The sequence below is a fragment of the Toxorhynchites rutilus genome, chromosome 2 (genome assembly GCF_029784135.1).
Source record: "Toxorhynchites rutilus septentrionalis strain SRP chromosome 2, ASM2978413v1, whole genome shotgun sequence".
Classification (NCBI taxonomy): domain Eukaryota; kingdom Metazoa; phylum Arthropoda; class Insecta; order Diptera; family Culicidae; genus Toxorhynchites; species Toxorhynchites rutilus.
Genome location: NC_073745.1, coordinates 210,456,190 through 210,477,909, shown reverse-complemented (window position 1 = coordinate 210,477,909; position 21,720 = coordinate 210,456,190). Strand labels below are relative to the sequence as shown.

At 39.9% G+C, this 21,720-nt stretch overlaps 1 protein-coding gene across 1 annotated transcript; it reads right to left on the bottom strand.

Annotated features, from left to right (window-relative positions):
- Positions 1–2,949: 2,949 nt before the first annotated feature.
- On the bottom strand, positions 2,950–5,259 carry LOC129766642 (uncharacterized). The gene has a single exon (XM_055767220.1). The coding sequence runs from the start codon at positions 5,257–5,259 to the stop codon at positions 2,950–2,952; it is 2,310 nt and encodes a 769-aa protein (XP_055623195.1).
- Positions 5,260–21,720: the final 16,461 nt, after the last annotated feature.

Here is a 21,720-nt window from a genome sequence, read left to right as displayed (position 1 = left end):
TCGATGTTTAGATGAATTGTTGGTTATAATATGAGATGAGATTTTTTTTTAAATTAAAAAAACTTTTTCGAGAAAAATGAATTTTATTTTTGTAACAGTTTAAGGAAGAAAATTTGGCCCTTTTCAAAAAGTCACCTAGATTTAACAAGAAGATTTCAAGTATGGAAAGATGCTTTAATGGTCAATGTTTTTACACCTATAAAACTTCATTGCAATCTGAGATGGTGTTTCCAAACATTTCCTCATTTATTAAAACACACTTTCGGTGAATATCATAACTAGAAAATTTATTCAACATCATATAATAACTATACATATAATGCTATTGAATAACTATACATATTATTTTCTGACTTTTCCTAACAATGTGAAAATTTGTGGAGTTTCCTTCGATTTCGAATATCTTTTAGCAGCTATTTGTTCATCATTAATAGGTACAAAACAATGAAAGTTCTGGGTTCCTGAAATTGTCTTTGCGTTGTTAAATATTTTTTCGAGTTTCTCCGACATTTTTTTATATTCTTCAGTCGTTATGTAACTGATATTTGGTTTAGTTATTCCTTTATCTGCTTGTTGTTCTGCCCATTCGTAGAGCTCTCGTGGAGTTTTAATAGTATTTCTGTATTCTTGAGCAAGACTTGCTCTCTTTGCAATTCGTTTAAGTGTTCCACCAATAGCATCACAAGGCCCTTCCCCATGGGATGTCGCGAAAAAATGCCATTCAGCTTCTAAATTATACTCTGATTTAAACCTACACAGACTGGCAATTTTTTGTTTGTTTTTATAATGACCAGCTGCTCCATCTGACACAAATGTAATTTTTGTGAAATCAGTAAACTGTTTCATAAATCCTATAAATCTTGAAATGAACAACTGAACTGCTATTGAATCGTGGGCTACTACCTCTGATATAATAATGAAACTAATATTTTCTAATTTTGTACTACTTCTGTAGTATACTTCAAACGGGTGAATTGTTGCTTGCGAATTATTCCAGTGATAACCCTGAGCAGCGTTTTGGATTATAAATGAATAGTTTTCTGAAAAGTCGCAAATTGCAAGTAATTCACCATGCTTTAAAGATTCTTTTTTTTCTTAGAAACGATGACTGTTCTTTACAAATAAAATAATGAGTGATCAACATATCAATTTTATCAACAAAATATGAAACAAACTCATCTACCTGCTTCATAATGTTTTCTAAATTACAACGATCAGTTGTCAACCATTGTTGAAAAACAATGTGTTCTATCTCGTGTTCCTCTAATAGCATTTCAAGTTCCTCTTTTACTTCTTCCTTTAATGCACATTCCTTACAAGCACGAAAAAAAAACATTCTATCGTTCTTACAGATGTATTACAAAGCAAATTACTAGTGATTTCTTCTTGGGATACGATTCTTAAACTTTTAGCCATTAATTTCACATTTTCATGGATTGTGCATACACATACCTTATGAATTCCTGTACTATCGAGTAGCCTACAATGTTTCGGTTTTAGCATGGTAAACGAGGTGAAACCGATGTTCAAATTTTGATTCCGTTTTTCGAAAATCATAAATGCCTCTTTAAGAGACATCATCAAAAGACGCTTTTGAACTCTTTCTTTTTGGCCATTTTGAGTTCAGAAACGTAGTCATTCATTCCTGGCATAGGTCTGCTTATATCATCACTGTCGTAGAAATTTGTTACAAAGGCTTTTTCGGGTTCGCTGATTCCATGGCCATTTCTGGTCTTGGTGGTACAAAGGATTCCCTGCTCATAAACTGTTTTTTTCATTTGTTTAACCATGTATTCCGGTGCATCAAACTCTCCTACGATCTTGGTTATAAGGCAAGATTTGGGTAATACTGATAATATTTTTATATGCTCGCTTCTGTCGTTAGCAGATGATTTAAACTTTTCTTTCAATTGCATAACCATCTCGTCAAAATCATCTGATTTGTTTTTGTCCACTAGATCCAGTGCGAACAGATGTGGCCGCACTGCTTGCGCAATTTCTTCCGATTTTTTAATATGGTAGTCTAAGCTCCTCATATTTCTCATTGAAATTTGTGAAATTTTCAACATTTGAACGATGCTGTTGAATGCTTCCACTTTATACGTCACCTGCAAGTCATCCACGGAAGAAACTGATGCAAATGATGCAGTTGACGGTACTGTAAATTATTCAAATTTATTGAAATGAAAATAAGACAAAAAAGAATGAATACAAATAATTTACAAATAATAACCGTACATATTTCTCATAATTGACGCTTGAATTTTTGAATTTGCTACCTATGCGAACATCCCCAATTTATAAACAAAAATGAAATGTGCTTGCATCACACTGATCAACTAGATATTGTTTTTACCTTCTATATCTTGAACCACTAGTTTTCCACTTGTTGAAGGCTGCGTAGGGTCGACGAATGAGAATATTCTTTTATTCATTTCCAACTGCTGTGATTCTCTCGGTGGACAACTATTGTGAACCACAACGGCACGACATGATTCACAAATTCGAATATTTTCATCCAGATGGTGATTATATCCCATAGAATATATTTTTTTTAATCAATTCCGGCGTTAAGAAACGTAGCTTGTTTCTATTACACTTTGAATTCGAAATACCAGCACGACAATAGAGCGTGTTGAACCAAAAACTGATTTATTTGATTTCGCAAGAAATATGGTGACAGTCAAAAGGAATAAATTTTTATTAAATACACGTCTGCACAATTCTGAGGTCGAACATCGAAAAAGTACTACATTCCTATATTTTAATTCCACATCATAGAAGGACAATAGACAATTGTTGAAAGTTTTATCTGTGTGATGTTCTGCGCTGGATTAGGTTGCAGCGATTTGACAACGTCTTTACACCGCACGTAAGGTCGGTATGCAACATCGCCGCCACCTTGAAAACATTGTTTTCAATTATATTACATCCTGAACTGAACCATCATCAACGAGAACTCTCTGGAAGTGTGTTCGTTGGCATCGCCGCTTGCTCATATTCCGTCGATCCCTGATTGTCCTTGGTTTCTTCCATCGGCAGCAAACAAATTTTTGTAATTGGTCGCACGATCACTCCTCGTTCGGTGCGCAATGAAACAACGCGTACTAACTTGTCCTTTCCAGGATGAACAGCAATTATTCGAGCTAGTGGCCATTTAACTGGCATTTGAAACTCATCCATCAGTACAACTAGTCTTCCTGGTTGGATATCCGTATTGGGGTGACAGGTTTTCGTATCCCGTTGAAGCTCCTGAAGATACTCTTTCTTCCAATGATGCCAGAACTGTTGATAGATTCCCTGGATTTGTTGATAACGTTCAACGAGGCGATTTAGTGGTGTTCTATGCAAGTCTTGTTCCGGAAGCGATTGCAAAGAATCACCGATCAAGAAGTGCGCAGGAGTTAACGCGGTGATGTCATTTGGGTCCTCGCTCAGTGGTACTAAGGGCCGCGAATTCATGCTGGATTCGATTTGTGTTAGCACAGTGGTGAGGTCTTCGAAGGACAGCTTGGAATTGCCGAGTTGACGGTATAGTTGACACTTTGCCACTTTCACCGCTGACTCCCACAGTCCCCCGAAATGTGGGGCTTTCGATGGACTGAAATGCCAAGTGATTTGCTCGCTGACATGGTTCGTTGTGATCTGATGAATCTTCTCTTCATCCTGCAGCATTCGGTATAAGTCTTCGAGCTCGTTACAAGCGCCTTGAAAATTTTTACCGTTATCGGAATACAGGTCGGTTGGCCGTCCGCGACGGGCTATGAACCGACGAAGTGTGGCCAGAAAAGCTGACGTTGATAGGTCACTGACCAATTCAATGTGCACTGCCTTGGTACAGAAACATATAAAAATGCATATATACGCTTTCGGCGAGGCAGCTCGCTTATGGATGGGCTTCAAGTAAACCGGTCCAGCATAATCCATCCCAGTGACGGCAAATGGTCGGGCGGGAGTAATTCGGTGTAGTGGAAGCTGTCCGATGTGTTGGCTTATTGGGACGGGGTTGGCTCGGGCGCATCGGTAACAATTGCGGAGAACACTACGGACGAGTCGGCGGCCTTGAATGGGCCAGTATTTTTCTCTCATAGTCGCGAGAGTGAGACGGCCGCCACCGTGAATGAGCGATAGGTGGTATGATTTGGCAAGTAGATGGGATAAGGGATGATTACATGGTAAAAGAGCGGGATGTTTGACTGAAAAAGGCTGGTCTGACAAATTTAACCTCCCCCCTACCCGCATGGTTCCCTCAAGGTCTAGAAATGGAGTCAGTAGGCGAGTCGACGATCGCTTCCCGACAGTTTTGTTATTTTGCAAATCTCGAATTTCCTCGAAGAATGCATCTGCTTGAGCTAATTGAACCAACGTCCGTTCGGCGATGTTTAGGTGTTCAGCAGTCAACGAAATACTGGAAAGTGGGTTAGTCCAAGGGATGGGCTCCGTACGGGATTTATTGCGAAGATTGGTGATGAATCTGAGGACATATGCAGTTACATGAAGTAGCCGCTCGTAAGACGAGAATCTCGTGAATATGTGATTACAGCGGGGTGATACCTGAGTTCTTGTAACAGCAATTACCAGTTTTCGTCGCTCTTTTCCATTTTGAGGATACTCAGGGAGTTTGGGTATAGACCAATTTTCCTGAACGTGCGATAGCCATTTGGGACCTCGCTTCCATAAATCACTAGCCAAAAAGTCGTCAACGTTCATTCCGCGAGATACAAGGTCCGCCGGATTGTCCTTGCTAGCAACGTGATTCCATGCAGCTCCATGCGTCGAGCTTTGAATTTCTGATACGCGGTTCGCTACAAATGTTTTCCAGGTGCTAGGGGTTGCCTGCAACCACTGTAGGACAACGGTGGAGTCCGACCAAAAGTACGAACCGGCGATGGATATTTTGAGCGCTTTGACGATTCGGGCATGGAGTTTAGCTGCTATATCCGCCGCACAAAGCTCTAATCGAGGCAACGTAATTTTTTTCAAAGGTGCAACCCGAGATTTAGAAGCGAGAAGCTCGACACGAATCGTTCCTTTCGAATCGGTGCATCGGACGTAAGTACACGCTCCGTATGCCAATTCCGGGGCATCAGAAAATGTATGCAGTTGAATGGTGGAATTAGACAACAGTGCGTACCGACTGACGCGGAAGTTGGGTATCTTCGGGATCTGATCAGCGAATTCCTTCCAGGATACTGCAATGGAATCTGGAACTTCGTCATCCCAGTTACACGAAAGAAGCCACAAACGTTGCATCATCATCTTGCCTTTGATGACGATTGGAGATATCAATCCCATAGGGTCAAATAATTGAGAGATTCCAGACAGAATGGATCGTTTGGTCGGAGGACTGTTTCGCTGGAATATCTTTGAATCGAACCGTAGGTTATCCGTCTCAGGTTCTCAGGTGATTCCAAGGGCTTTTACCATTTCATTATCATTAAATTTAATCGAAGATTGCGTTCCTATCTGTTCTGACGTCAAACCTGAAAGAACGGATAGCTGATTGGACGCCCACTTTCGAAGCTCAAAATCTCCTTTCGCGAGGAGCTCACTTAATTCTGTTCTCAGTTGAACGGCTTCTTCGACTGATTGCGCTCCACCAATAAAGTCATCTACACTATCTTACAAATAAATGAACTGGATAAAAAAAAAGTCGTCTACATAAAAGTATTGTTGTAAAGCGGGCGCACCAAGTGGATATTCTCTGCCCTCATCAACAGCCAATTGCTGCAGTGTGCGGGTAGCAAGAAATGAAGAAGAACTTAAGCCATATGTGACCGTCAATAGTTCGTAGGTTTCTATTGGGTCCGCTGCATCAAATCGCCACAAAATTCTTTGTAAGGATGTATCGTTCGGATGGATCAAAACCTGCCGGTACATCTTGGCGATGTCACCGACCAATGCCACCAGAAATGTACGGAATCGAAGTATTATTGATAATAGATCGTCCTGCACTACAGGACCTACTAAGAGCGCATCGTTAAGGGAGTATCCTGTAAAGTTCTTGACCGAGCCGTCGAAGACGACTCTAATTTTCGTCGTGGTGCTCGCTTCTTTCAGCACCGGATGATGCGGAAGGTAGTATGCTCCGGAATATTTTTCGCCGTCTATCGGAACGCGTCGCATATGTCCAAGAGAGAGGTATTCTGCCATAAACTTGTGATAGTCTACTTTTAATTCAGGATTGCATTCGAGCCTTCGTTCGAGAAGGTTGAAACGATGTAGTGCCATTGATTTGCAATCGCTTATCAGTTCATGAAAATTAGACCGTCGAGGTAAATGTACAACATATCTCCCTTCCGAATTCCTGGACGTCGTAGATGCAAAAAATTCGTCACACTGTTTCTCCTCGAGCGAATAATGGGATTGCGTTTGTACCTCTTCGACCTTCCAGAACCTCTCTATGCTTTCTTCGATGTTGAGTAGGGATTTGGCAACAATAGAGCAAAAAGTATTCACCCCTGAAGGAAGAATCCTGCTGGTGGAACCGGTAACTAGCCACCCAAAAACGCTGTCGATGAGTATAGGTAGGGATGCGGCTAGGTTTATTCGTTTTGCGGTTTGAAAAAAATGAGAAAAAGTGCTCAATTCCCAAAATCATGTCTATGGGTGCACGTTTATTGAACTGCGGATCCGCCATGATAATATCTAACGGAAGATTCCAGGTGTCAGTAAATACATCGTAGAAGGGTAGTTCAGGAGTGACGCGTGGAAGAATTAAAAACTCGGCTCTCACGGAAAAGTTTTCTTTTCTGGATCGTATTTCAGCGTGCACGGATTGTCTAGCATTTTGCGGCTGCTCGCCGATTCCTTGGACGAGAACATTCGTCTTATTTCTCTTTAGTCGTAGCAGTTGAGCCATATTTTCAGTCATCAGATTGGGTTGTGATGCGGAGTCCAGAAGAGCTCGCGCGTAATGCTCTTTGCCATAACGGTCAACCACAACCACAACCGCCGTCAACAGGAAAGCATTTTTCTCTACGTTTTTGACCGGAAGACTGCACTCTACTTCTGGTTGTTTAATAGACGTGGCAGCGGAAAGAATAGATGATGTGGATTCGTCACTTTCGGAGACCAAATTCAAGTTGGTAGTTATTCTTGAAACATTATTTGATCCAGAAGCGCTTGTATTATCTCCGAATCCGGAATGGAGGAGGGAGTGGTGCCGTCGTTTGCAGAATCTACATGTATATTTCGATGGACAGTTTCTAGAAAAATGATCACCTCGGAAGCAATTGAGGCAGAGTCGATTTCCGCTCACCAAAGTTAACCGATCAGCAGCACTCATCTTTCCAAACTGCGTGCATTTCACCAACGGGTGCCGTTGTTCGCAAGCATAACACCTGTTAGGATAACCATCAATCACTGTCGAAGCGGACGATTCGATTTGGAACGTTTTCAAAGGTGCTGAACTATGAGAGGAGGGTACGTACTGCTGCGGAGACTGAGCCGCATAAAGCGAAGTGAAATATAAAAATACCGCAAAAAGCGAAGAAAAATAATAATTATCAAAATAAAATTATACCACACAACATCACAAAAATTAAAATAAAAAATATAAGAAAATTAAATAAGAATACGAAAATACGAAACAAATAGAATTAGATAACGACCCTCTTTAAATAAAGAGGAAGAATTATTTTAAACAAAAAAAACGACCTTCTTTCAATGATTCACGGAAACAGATTCAAGAACTCGTATACGCCGATGCAGAAATTCAATCAGCGCATCGTAGGTTTGATTGTTGCTGGATGCTGCATGATCCTCCCACGCTTTGAGAGTTTCATCGGGAAGACGAATGCATAATAAATGCTCCAACATTGTGTTCCAAGCCTCTACAGGTTCTCCGAGTTGTCTTAGTATTTTGGTATGTCGCTCAAAGTCGTCTACAATTTTATGTAACGAAACTGTCGTCTCCTTCTTTATCCGTGGGATTTCCAACATCGCTTGTATATGCCGCTTCTTAAGGAGATATTCATTTGCATACCTTCCCACGAGTGCTTGCCATGCCAATTGATAATTGGCGGCACTAATCGCGAATGACTCGATTACTTGAGCAGCTTCTCCTGTAACTGACGACTTCAGGTAATGGAATTTCTGGATGTCCGGAACGTCTTGATTTGAATGAATTAACGCAAAAAAAGTGTCGTGGAATGATAGCCATTCGTTGTAATTCCCGTCAAACTCAGGTAATGTAATCGTCGGTAGTTTAAGACCCTTGAGACAAGAGGAAACTGTGTGCGGGGGAGGATTAGGACAACTGCTAGAAGATGATGATGGCAGTTTTGATAAAAGACCAGCCTCTATTTAAAAAAAATGAGATTCGAAATTTGCTCTTATTTGAATGTTGAGATTAGTACCTTCGCTCGTCTCGTCGTTGCATTCCAAAGATGTTTGGATGTTTTCGAGCTCCGCCCGAACAACGTCAAGATTCTCTATCCGCAGTGCTACCTCGAGCCTGTCCTTCTCATCTTCGTACATCTCCAGAAATTTACTCGCTCGTCCCAATGAAGCCAGCAAAGAAGTGAGACGAAGGACCAATTGTCGCTTTTCCTGTTCGCTTGCCATCATGGAAATCCCCGACGTACACCGAAAGCAATGTGATTATGTTCACCTCTGGAACAGACAGAATCCTTGTACGCGGATAGGAAGCTCTTCGGAATTGAACTTTCAATAAGGGGTTGATGAACGTTGTTCGATGATGATGATGATGATGGCAGCAAGTGATTAAAATCGTCGTGAACCGTCGATGATGGTAGGTACCGATGTCATGTGGGATGGAAAGAAAACAGAATCTAGAGGGCACCAGCGAGGAGCAGGATGAGATTGGACTATCACTAACCTGTCCAAGGCTATCTTAAGACCTTGTAATAAAATTTCCAGAACGAACAGAATCCTTGTATGCGGATAGGATGTTCCTCTGGTTTAGACTTCCAACAAGGGTTCGATGAACGCGCCAATATTTCCGGATGATGATGCTTACAACGTGTGATTAAAATCGATGATGGTAGGTACCGATATCATGTGGGATGGAAAAACAGAATCTAAAGGGCACCAGCGAGGAGCAGGATGAGATTGGACTATTACTAACCTGTCCAAGGCTATCTCAAGACCTTGTAATAAAACTTCAGAGTCAGAATGGTAGGCAGCAACGTTCTCGTGGTCCTTCAAACGACTTTCAATGGCTGATCTGCTACAATGCTACACAATTGGTAATTGTTCTAGCGGAATCTCGATCGTCTATGAACACAGTTCATAGAACTGATCGCAACCATGTTAACAGTCGCAAATCTCACGGTGGTGGAGTGTTGATTGCCACTTCAAATAATCTCAATGCTCGCATCGATCCCACACCTGTAAATGATACACTAGAACAGATTTGGGTTAAGGTGAAACTGCAACACTGCCTTATTAGTGTCGGTGCTATTTATATTTATTTATATTTATACCCACCTGACCGCAAAAAATTATTTAGTAAGCATTAGAAATCATATTGAGTCAATTGAAGCGATCTATTCCCGCCTTGGAGATACCGATCTTGCCATTTTGCTTGGTTACTGGAACACTTCAACCAACGATCGCCCCTCCGTTGATGGCTTACTATCTAGCATTTCTGTTATTAGTGCATCGCTACTAGACGGCTTCAGTTTACATGGCTGTCTCAAATAAACTATATTACTAATCGAAATGAACGAATTTTGGATTTTGCTCTGGTGAATGAAACTACGCTCTCCCGATGCCATCTCGAAGAAGCTGCAGAACCGCTTTCCGCTCTTGACGCCGACCATCCTGCTTTGGAGGTAACAATTAGTCTCTCACAGCCCATCGTACTTATAAACATTGCGGATGATCCTGGACTTGACTTTCACCGAGCCAATTCTTAAGGATTACTAGAAGCCCTACGCCAAACTGATTGGCATTTCCTAGAATCCTAGAATCCTAGAAACGTTGCAGTTGACAGCTTTACAAGTTTGCTTAAAGGTTACATGGTTGATTTTATCCCATTGCGTAGACCATCCCATACATACATACCATAAGAACTCAGGAAGATTTACGTAGACATCCCCGAATTTTTTGGAAATTCGTGAATTCAAAACGGAAGGATAACAATGGACTACCCGCGGAGATGTTTCTAGGCAGTGAAGTAGCCAATTCCACCGCAACAAAATGTAACCTTTTCGCAACTCACTTCAGAAGTGCGTTCAATGATTCGACTTTGTCGGGATGCCATACTATAGACGCTTGCAGAGATACACCTAGAGATGTGTGTCATCAAAGAAACCTCGAGGTCTCACCGGACCAAGTGAAATTCGCCATAAACAAATTGAAGTGTTGCGAAGTGTTGAATTGAAGCTCAGTTCACCTGGTTTTGCATAAGCAACATTGATGCTGGTGCTCCAGTCGACACCGTCTACACAGACTTGGAATCAGCATTTGATAGAGTTGACCACGGAATACTACTGGAACGATTAGGACGAATCGGTGTCTCCGCGGATCTTGTCAGCTGGTTCGAATCATACCTCACGAATAGTATGCTCACCGTTAACGTTGGATCGGAAAGATCAGAAGAATTTTCGAACCTGTCAGGCGTGCCACAAGGGAGCAATCTGGGCCCCTTGCTATTCTCAATTTTCATTAACGAGCTTTCTATCGTACTACCACCTGGCTGCCGATTGTTCTATGCTGATGACGTCAAAATTTACATGGTCATCCGAAGCTTTGAGGACTGCCACGTACTACAACAGCTTCTGGATCATTTCAACGAATGGTGTACACGGAACATGCTAACGCTTAGCATTCACAAATGTAATGTTATTACGTATCACCGCAAGCTCAATCCGATAACATTTGATTATTCAATTGACGGACAGTCTCTCGATCGTGTTCCTAAAGTTCGTGATCTTGGCGTCATCCTAGACTCATCCTTTACCTTCAGATTGCACTACAACGACATGATTTTTAGAGCCAACCGGCAGCTGGGATTTATGTTTAAAATATCCCGAGAATTTAATGATCCGCTTTGCCTGCGATCTCTATACTGCACTTTGGTGATATCGATTTTGGAATCTAGCTCTCAAGTATGGTGCCCATATCAATCAAAGTGGACTGCTAGGATCGAATCAATACAACGGAAATTTGTAAGATATGCCCTTCGTCGTCTCCCGTGGTGGGATCCTATGAACCTACCCCGATACGAAGATCGACGCAGATTACTGGGATTGCAGACATTACAGCAGAGAAGGACCATTGCTCAAGCTGTGTTTGTCGCAAAAATTTTAAACGGTGAAATTGACGCACCTGAATTGCTAGGGCAACTCAACATTTACGCCCCTGAACGATTGCTTCGCCAACGGAATTTCCTGCTGCTTGAGCCCCGGAACACTCTATACGGACTACATGACCCAGTGCGCTCCATGTCCGCTAGCTTCAATGAATTATTCGTCTATTTTGATTTTGTCTCTACAGCGTCTGCATTTAACCACCGACTCCAGGAACTGAATAGGTACCACTGACAACGAGGACTACCATGGACCAGGGCTCAGTTCCCACTCAGTTATTTTGTTTTTTTTTATGACTTGACTTCAGTTGATGCTCACTGTTATTTATCTTACTTTTAGTGGCTTATATGTTGTGTTAAAAATGTACTGTTTGTTTATATATATATACATATATATATATATATATATATATATATAATAGGCTGTCAAAAAAGTCCTGCGGTATTTTTTTTAAATTTTCATTTGTTCATAAAATTAGTTACAATCATCTGCTTTTTTTTTTAGTTACATTAGGCTTCTTGTTCAGAGAGTGTCAACTGGAAGCGACAGCAACAAAATTGGAAAATGATTTTCATAAAAGTCCCCTATTGATCCGCAGGGACCAACGTAAGCCAGACGAAAAGTTCATCTTTGGTCCCCTAGCTCGGTCAGGGCTTAACGTTTTAAATAAGCCGGAAGAACTAGTGTATACTCCACAGGAAGAGGCAGAGTTGTTTTATGAAGTATCGTAAATGAAGCACTGGGCGGTCTTACGGATGTTGGCCGGAACCTGAACCATGGCCGATGAATAGATGTATATCGGCGTGTTATTTTACCTTTTCGTGGCTTTGGTGATCGCCTGTTTCTCTATTTTGACCATTCGCCCAAAAATTTTCTATCGGGCGCAGCTGGGGAATGTTGATAATGCTGGTGCTCTTCGCGACAATGTTTATCTCTAGCCGGTCCATCCTCCAGTGATCATTTGGCATAATGGGCTGATCCCAGGTTCGGCATAAAGACCACATCAACTTGCCAACTCCGGCAAGCACTTCGTATTATATATCTCCCCGTTAACCATATGACTCGAAAGAAGAGCGGCTTGGACATTCCCTTCACGTCTGTCAGAGAAGGGCCTTCTTCGAGAACTTGATGTGAATGATATATTCGACGTCATCGCTTACCTGGGAAACGTAAAGTACCCGGTCCCCTGCCATTCGTTGAATTCTAGCATTAAGTACGTCTCGTCTTTCATTATGAGTACGAAAAGAAGTTTTTCACTTCTTTCGCCAGCACCTCAAGCTACTCCTTCTGGGTGATTGCCTGCTGCTCAGATACGGCCGGTCTCGTCTGACGCTTCCGCATAAAAATGTCCATTTTGGCCAGATTCTTCTCCACCGTTTGGCCGGTTGCTTCGATCTCCCGGCTTAAGGAGCGGCAAAGAGATGATATTGTAAATACCAGATCGGCTATATCTGGCGGACACAAAGTGCCTCAGGATATCCAACTCCTTCACTGTGGGGTGGAGCTTGCAGTATGGAAAAATCATCATGTTGCTTGACAGTGCTGCTGCTGCGAATCAACAGCCTTCAATCATTTTTGTTGTAGACTTAATAAACGTAAGATTTAAAGAAAATTTGTTCTTATAAATTATCGTTCATCGCCATCCGAAATTAGTCCATTTTTTTGTGTCGATGAAAAATGAATTGGAATTTTCGAGCATTCCATTCGGTAATTTGAAGTAATTTGTAGAATTTAAATCGTGCTTGCCAGGCGTAAATGCTCTGATTGAGCGAGTGATTTTCGAGCGTAAACAAAATCTAAACCACCGAAAAATCACAACTGAGTGCTGGTACTCAGAAAGAAATAATACAGATCAGTTTAGACTCGCTAAACTATGGTTTATGTTCACATAACGTATATACATAACGTTTTGTTTTTTGTGTCCCGCGTTAGACCTCTGACCATCTGGTCACTTTATCATAGCAGTACTGTAAAATATGTCGGATTTTCTCTTTATTTTGCTCCATATTTGCGACACTATAACTCACGAACGACTTAACCAAACAAAACACTGCTATAGTATGACTCGACAACAAGCTATAGTATGACTCGATACAATGAATACAACTAGAACTACGCGCTTACAACGACACCTCGCGGAAATACCGCAGGACTTTTTTGACAGCCTAATATATTGTTTGTAAATCATGTAAAAAGATGTGGGGTTTTTACGCCTTCCCTTGTCTGGCTTTTCCCCATCACATTTCATATTTCATTAAGACAGTACAGTAAAAAAAAAAATAAATAAATTTGGTGTTTGGTATCTTCTTAGCATCTGACCAACTTCCTAGTGCGAGTTTTGAGCAATAGATTCTACTTCAACGTCCGATTTGATTGTGAATTACAAGAATAATTGCCTTTTCATAAGCGAATCCGTCGGACACTAGTTTGTGTCGAATTGTATTTTTGGCTGATTGTATGTTCCGTTATTCCGTTCCGTTATAATTCGTGCTTTGATCCATTTTGTCGACAATTTTTCGTTCACGGAGCATACGCGAAAGTCGTGAATGGAGGATCCAGTCAATTTCAAGGATCTTGAGAAGACGGATTTTCGACGTGAGTGTTCGAAATCAATTTGCTTCCCTAAACATCCTTAACGCGCAACATTTGAAAGACAAAATGGATCTCAGAGAAATGTTCACAATTGAAAGAAGAGCAATTTCAAAACGAATCGATGTAGGACCATTCTAGGACCGGATATTAGGGAGGTAGCTATAGAATGAGCAGTGATTCCGTATTCAAAGTGTTTAGAGTTTTATAGCACATACAAATTGAATATCCCACAAAGTCTCCAATGACCATTTGATGTAATTGTTTACGATGTTTGAAAGATCAGATCAGATCAGATCAGATGCTAAGTGGTGGTACTCATAATTGCACTATTTTTTATCGGAAACTAGCTGATCTGGCAAACTTCGTCCCACCCAAAAATTGGCTCCATTTGCTTGATTCTTTCTCGAATTATGCAGAATTTTGTGTTTCATTTGTATGACAGTCCCCTTCCCCTTAGAGAGGAGGTAGGTGTGTCAAACCACCATAGAAACATTTCCCTAAACGATCCCTAAAACCTCTATATGCCAAGTCCATTTGTCTGATTAGTTCTCGAATAATTCAGCCCCTTCCCCTTTAGAGAGAGGGAGGAGTGTCAAACCATCATATAAACATTTATTGTCTCTTAAAACCTTCATATGCCACTTTTGGTTCCGTTTGCTTGATTACTTCTCGAGTTATGCAGACATTTGTGTTTGATTTGTATGGCAGCTCCACCGTTGGAGAGGGGGAAGGAGTGTCGAACCACCAAAGAAACGTTTATCGATCCCTAAAACCCCTATATGCCAAGTTTGATTTCATTTGCTTGATTAGTTCTCGAGTTATTCAGCCCCTCCCCCTCCCTTTAGAGAGGGGGGAGGAGTGTGAAACCACCATAGAAAAATTTATTGCCCCCTAAAACATCTATATGCTAACTTTAATTCCATTTGCTTCATTAGTTTTCGAGTTATGCAGAAATTTGTGTTTAATTCGTAAATTAAATTAATAAATTAAAAATAAACAAAAATGACACAAAAATCTTTTAAGAAAGTCACACTGAGAATAAAACCATCTTAACATTGAAATTCATTTTTCTCGAAAACGTATTTTTTTTTTAAATCTCAAAAAAAAATTATATGAATAGCCTAACAATTACCAACAAGTCGTCCATAAATTGGGAGATGGGCAGTTTTACAGGCAAAAAATGTTTCTAGCAACTTCGTCATGTTTTATTTGAAAAAAATACAACTAATTCTTATTTTGTTTAAAGTCAAAATAGCGATATAGTATTTTCTCGTAAGTTTTTTGTGTGTACATTCTCGCATTTGACATGTTTCTAAACATTGAATAGTTTGCAGAATATCGCGATAATTTACACACAAAAAAGTTACAAGCTGAACATTAGTAGTAATTTTTTAAATAATAAAAAAATGAAAAGTTGTTGGAACAAAAAAATTTTCCTGTAGCAGTGCCATTTTCTGATGATTGACTTGTTGGTAATTGTATGGGCTGTCCCTATTTTTTTAGGACTTAAAAAAACATGTTTTTATGAAAATTTGAATTTAAATGTCTAATTTTTTTTTTCAATTGATTTTAAAAAATTGTTGATACTTATAATGAAAACATTAGAGGGCTTCCTCTCCTTGTATCGAGCTGTGTATGTATGTGTTTGAAATCAGCATTAGGCATGAATGATATCCGCTCGTTGTGTTATGTTAGCTCACTCGCATCTGTGTTTTCATTCTATCCTATTTTTGGTTTCCGCCTCTAGCCATGAGAAGGGCCCTCTATTCCATACTCCTCCTTCACCCGTCAAGCAAACAATCCTCTCCCGCTCGACACTCTGCGGCAACCACGTTGCTTCGATGACCGCCAAACAAGAAGTGGTGTGGCTTCGGGTAAGGTAAGGTATTGTATTATAGAGACTTTAAACTTTTGCAGTTCATTCGTCTCTAGCCTTGAGAAAGGCCCTTTGAAAACTCTTATCTACTCCAGCGCTACCACCTCCACCCTCTTGCCTTGAGAAAGGCACTCGATCCCTCGCCGTCCAGCTCGTCCAGCAACGATGTTGTCCAGTCGGGATCCACGCAAGATGATGGTGTGCCTTCAACTCTCGGATGGCTTATTTAAACCAAATATGTTGAAAACGGGCAGGAACGAATGTATCGGCTGCTCGTTATTGACAGCTCTGTTCGCGTATGCACACAAACCGGCAGAACAAATGTATGGGAAAATGAGAACACTTCCAGTTTTCATTAATTTAAACTGTTTAGGCATTAGTGGATTGTACTGTATAGTATATCAAACAAATCTTAGAGAATTTCTGATTCCATTGGTGTGCAAATTATGAGAATTTGTTCGTTGTGAAAATAGTAATTAACGTTAATTTTATTCCACAAAAACGTGACCTGTTTTCTGATTTAGTACCCTTCCTGAAAGACGTAGTTCTACGTTACAAATATATTTTCTTAGGACCATGTTTTTTAAACGGTTTTATTTGGCTTGGCGCGTTTGTATGTACGTTTGTCGCTTTGTAACTTTGTCTGTAGCGTTGTCCCACATTAATTGGTATCAAACCCTCTTCCTGTTGACCGATTGATCTGAAATTTGGAACATATCTTTATCTCTGCATTTTAAAACTGCGTATTTCATGATCTTGAAAATCCAAGATGGCGCTCGCTACAAAATTTTCTCAAATATTTTCTCAAAACCCCATCGATATGGGTGTCAAATGAAAAGGCTTGACTAGTAGAACACAGCTAGTTATGAAAAATGTAAATCCAAGATGGCGTCCGCTACAAAATGGCGGATTACACAATCTCTCAGAACTGCATCAATATGTTTAAATTAAAAAAAAAAAAGATGTTTGAACCCATTCCTGTTGACTGATTTATCCTAAAATTTGAAACATACTTTTATCTCAGCTGTCATTATAAAACTGCGTATGAACTTGATCTTGATCTTGAAAAATCCAATTAGGCCGTCGTTAAAAAATGATTGAATGACTTGCCTTGGAGAACACACTACATTATGAACAACATAAATTCAAAAATCGTCGCTACAAAATGGTCGACTTTGTATTTTTGCAACCCATAATCAAATAAAATGATTTGACTAATAAACCACAGTTCATCATGAAAATATTCCGATGAGAATTAGGCGAGAAATTAAAATATTGAAAAAATTGTTGGATGATTTTATTGCAGAGAAATATACTAATGATACAGAGAATGCACAAAAAACTTGAAAATAAAAAAAAATAAAAAAAGTAAACATACTTTTTATGTTAAACGGTTTCATTGTGATTAAACATAATAATAATACAGATAATGTACTCAAAGCTTGAAAATAAGGAAAGTAGCAGTTAGTAGTCATCATACCCCTCCTGTCGCCGCTAGCTGCTATCAGCTGTTAGCGTTCGTTCACTTTTCCTTCCACCAGCTGTAAAGCGACAATATGAGTACGCTGCCGTGCCACTGACCGAGCGGGGAATCAGATTACATAAAATAATAGCGTAGACATAAAAGCATAGCGTAGACACATATTTCCGATTCGAAAGGGATACCGAATTTGATCGCCCTCTGCTTCCCGGGTGGCAAAAATATTATTGAATGAAATTATGACTCCTTTCACACTGGAAAGCAAGGGGCATCAAAATTGCTGACAAATCAATATCTTAGTATTTAAGAACCAACAAACCCTGTAAATAATCAGTATCAATAAAGTATCAGCTCAAGCAAGTATCCAAACGTTCGGGTCCTCAACATCCGAAAAAGGTTTTCCTCCGGCGTGAGGAAATTACTACGTTGGAATTTCACTTCGCTAAACCATCCAAAGTTACTCTGTTTCACTTGTGCTGCAAGTGGAGCATAGAAAACTTATAAAAAACTTGGATTAGAATTGTCCTGTGCAGGACGGTTCTAACCAAATCTCTGCCTTGCAAGAAAGTTACCATTGGAATTCTCATTACGCGGGATTTTCATTGTCTAGCATCTGGTTAAGTCTTGGACGGTCTGTTCTGCAGAACGTCGAATACTGACCGGCAACCAACTCGCGTCGTAAGGTCGGCGTGTATCGATCGCCGATACCTCCCTTCATTAATCTAGGGTATCGATAAGACTAAAATGAAATCGTCGGGCACGTCGGAATTCCATTATCCACAATTAGTTGTTTCATCAATCGTGGGACATAGATTTTATTTTAGTCCCATCAATGTCCTAGATTGCCTAGATGACCTTATTATTTTCAAGCTTTTAGTACATTATCTGTATTATGGAACCGTTTACTTTAATTTTTATTTTACTTATTTTATTTTTAAATTATGAACAATCTGAACATTCATGAATTACCATTTCATTCCCCATGTTATTTATATCAAAATGCAAGATGTAGCAAGATTTCTTACCTACATTCAAATATCAAATTTAATCAAACAAGTTGAACAACGTGATTAAGCTCTGCAGCATCGGCCAAATGCTAATGAATATTCAACAATTCGGGAAAGGCATAAACACGATACATCGTAATGAGTGTCCTGTGCGACCATTTGAATACATACTGTGAATATATTCTATTCTTAACTGTGAAAATTGTAATAGTTGCTTCGAAACATGGTGCATGGTATTTTGACATTTAATGAGTACGAGTCTTGACTGCGGAATCGGAGAGAAGTCCTGAGAGGATTCTAGTCGTAGGATTTCCAACTCATTACCCAGATTATAGCGTTTTCAAATTATCAGCGTCAAGCGAATGTCGGTCCGTGATAATCGCGTCGGTTGATTATTTGTGCCATAAAATTTACCTTTACCGCTGTTAAATGAGGTATTTGTACTACTGAAAGTATAGTAATGTGCAGAGAAACAAAATTTCCACGATGGGTTGAGTATTTCAACGATATTTCTCTAAAAGGAAACAAGAGAACTCAGAGAATGAAATTAGTTGTGGCAATTAGCTTGATGGACCCAATATAATGCGCTCGATGCGCAAACAAAAGAAATTATCTCGATGCCGATCGATTATTGGATCGTTGCCATTGCAAATTTTCTGCCGTTTGCTCAAGAATTCCATTATATTCTAAATATTATGAATATCGAACAAACTACCCAAATGTCGCCTTTGAATTTACCCCCCCTCCACTAGAAAACGACGTTTCGATAAGGGTTGTAAAATCCTTAGCCACAGGTCCAAGGAGACATCGTGTTGGGAAATATGTGTATGTGTGGGAAAATTAGCATACGTGAGTGAATTATCGCATGGTTCACCGGGACCGTAGGCCTTGATTCAAATCAGGTGAGCTTGGCACATTATGGGTGTGCGAAGTCAGATGCATCGTGCACGCATGTAAGCGAGTATCAACTCCAGCCGTCATGGGAACCTCTGGTGCACACTCTGCATCAAATGTGAACACTCAGCTTGCAGCTAATAATCACACTTCATGAATCCTGAACAGGTTGTATGTAAACACAATCGTTCACATCGCATACGGATGCGTAGTAACCACGACAAAGTGAAATTTATGCCATGCTTGACAGATTCAGAAATGCTTTGATCTGATGTGCATAATCGGGAAGGTGTCTTTCATCGGTGATGCACTGCGGAAATATTCGTATTTCAACACGCGACTGTACTTTGCGAATTTTGCAGAGTAATTCTAATTACGAACCTATTTATAGAAGTGGAATTAAGGCACGATGATTTGCAATGAGAAGGAGAGAAAACTCTCGAGAAGCCACTGGGTTGTTGTTATGTCGATAATTTTACCTTATAGAAAAACTTTTATGAAAGGCACTCCTAGTTCATTATATATTTAGAATAAGCCCACCCTTTTGTAAAAATGTATAAAACACAAAACAAGTTGTTAGGAATGTGGGTTCACATGAGACAAACCAATTCAAGGATAATTATAATTAAAAAAAAACAAATTTAGAAAAAAAAAAGAAAAATTATTATGGGTGGTGCCCAAGATATGACCGCATTGTAAACGTAGGACATCTAAACTTATTTCTTTCAATTCTTGTTTATGGCTTCCAATAGTGATTTTGAATGCGATTTAATTTTAGAATAAACTCTCCAGTAGATTTTTTGACCCCGAAAACCTTCGATGGATTGAACGGTTTTGCAGAAGAAATTGAAAATAGTTGATCCAATCATCTTGCCCTCGCGAGAACAATACACAAGCTGGCCATACGTAAAAAAAAAATCAGTGTCAAAGCACTCACTGCACTCATTAAGCATTGTGCATATCTGAGCATACATACTGAAACGAACGATTAGAGTGCAAACAATCCGCATGGAAATAGAGCAACAACTAACGAAAATAGTTGATGTTAGAGTTTGGTTGTAGTTTATACAGCGAATACACAGGAGAATGTTGTCAATAAATCATGGCATATTCCTCCTTACTTACTGGAGACAGTTCTGCACGTATAATTTCGTTAGCAAGGGAAGCAAAAATGGTTGGTGATGAAGACAATTCGCATATCACTAACGTAGACGTTCCGCAAAGTTTTCAGCGATGAAGGAATTGGCTTCTATGATTGCAGAAGGCTTGTAAAGCTAATGTACTTGAAAATGTTTCTCTGCATCTATATGGCAAAATTTTGAGGTATTGCAAAAAAAAACGTAAATCATCACACACGAGAATGGCATTTCTGTTCTTTCTGTGACAGCGCTTTTCGCTATCTGAAGCGAACAGTTTATTCCCTTCACACGTATATGTTCGTCATATGTTGCGGTTTCTGTCTGGCGAGAATGCTGAGTGCAGCAATACAAATCACTTAGAAGTGATGACAACGACTCGAGAAGAATACTCTTCACGCGCTGATGGTGCTGGTGGTGGCGGTGAAGCAAATTATGTTACGAACGAATGGTTTGTCAAGCTACTCGGTTTATGGTATTGTGGTGTTGTACGAGATATGTTTTGAATTCTTCTGTGTTTGACTGCACCTGCTCGTTTGAATTTTTGGAGAATTTCACCTACTCAGCATATAACACAATTTCTTGTGAAAATTGGTGTGTATCAAGAGGAATGAAAACGGTGTTTTCCCCAAGTTGTCCTAGCTCGATCCTACAGAGGCGAACATTCCGCGTAGCTGCGGGAAATGTTTCTCTGTAGCACACGCCCCACTTCCTTCTCCTAAAGCTACTTATATTTGTATCAGTGTTTTTTTTTTTCATTTCTTCCTGCTTGCCAATGCATGCGGTTCCGTCAGGATGCAAGTCACTCACTCTGATCGGTATTGTTACCACATTTTTACATTACAGTGAGACGAGTGAACGTGCAGAAGTTAAAGTGGTAAATTTATTTTGTTTCAGGAAAGGGAAAACATTTCTGCTACAATCATGAGGTTGCTAGTAATGGAATTGTTGCATCTCGCAATCAATTTTACTTCGCTACGCGTCATCATGATTGCTCTAGATGATTATTGGAACGTAGAGTTAAGCAATAGTTAAGGTTGGTGTGGAATAGCTGAGCTTGAACTTGCAACCAAGGTGGATGCTGCATTGCATAGTCAATCCTATGATCCATTATTAACAGTTGTATTTGAATTTCTTCGTATAATGTGTGCGAAAATCAACAATGTTTCATTAAAATTGATTCACGGGAATTTCGCTCTAGTAATCAACGATTCAATTCTCATTTGAAGTACAGGTCGGACTCGATTATTATTATTTTTATCCAAAACTAGCCGACCCGGCAATCTTCGTACCGCCCAAAATTTGTAATCAATATCTTCAAACATTCACGTTTTCTTACTAAGCGCAAGTTCAAGAGTTCAATCGCAGAATTATTCATTTATTGATCTTCTAATCGACCCCGTTGAATTTATCTTCTACTAAAAAAATCCTAGTACTTCTACCAAAAATCACCATT

Bases quoted from the DNA above. Each gene is read 5' to 3' on its own strand.
- LOC129766642 (XM_055767220.1), bottom strand. From the start codon at position 5,259: ATGATGATGCAACGTTTGTGGCTTCTTTCGTGTAACTGGGATGACGAA.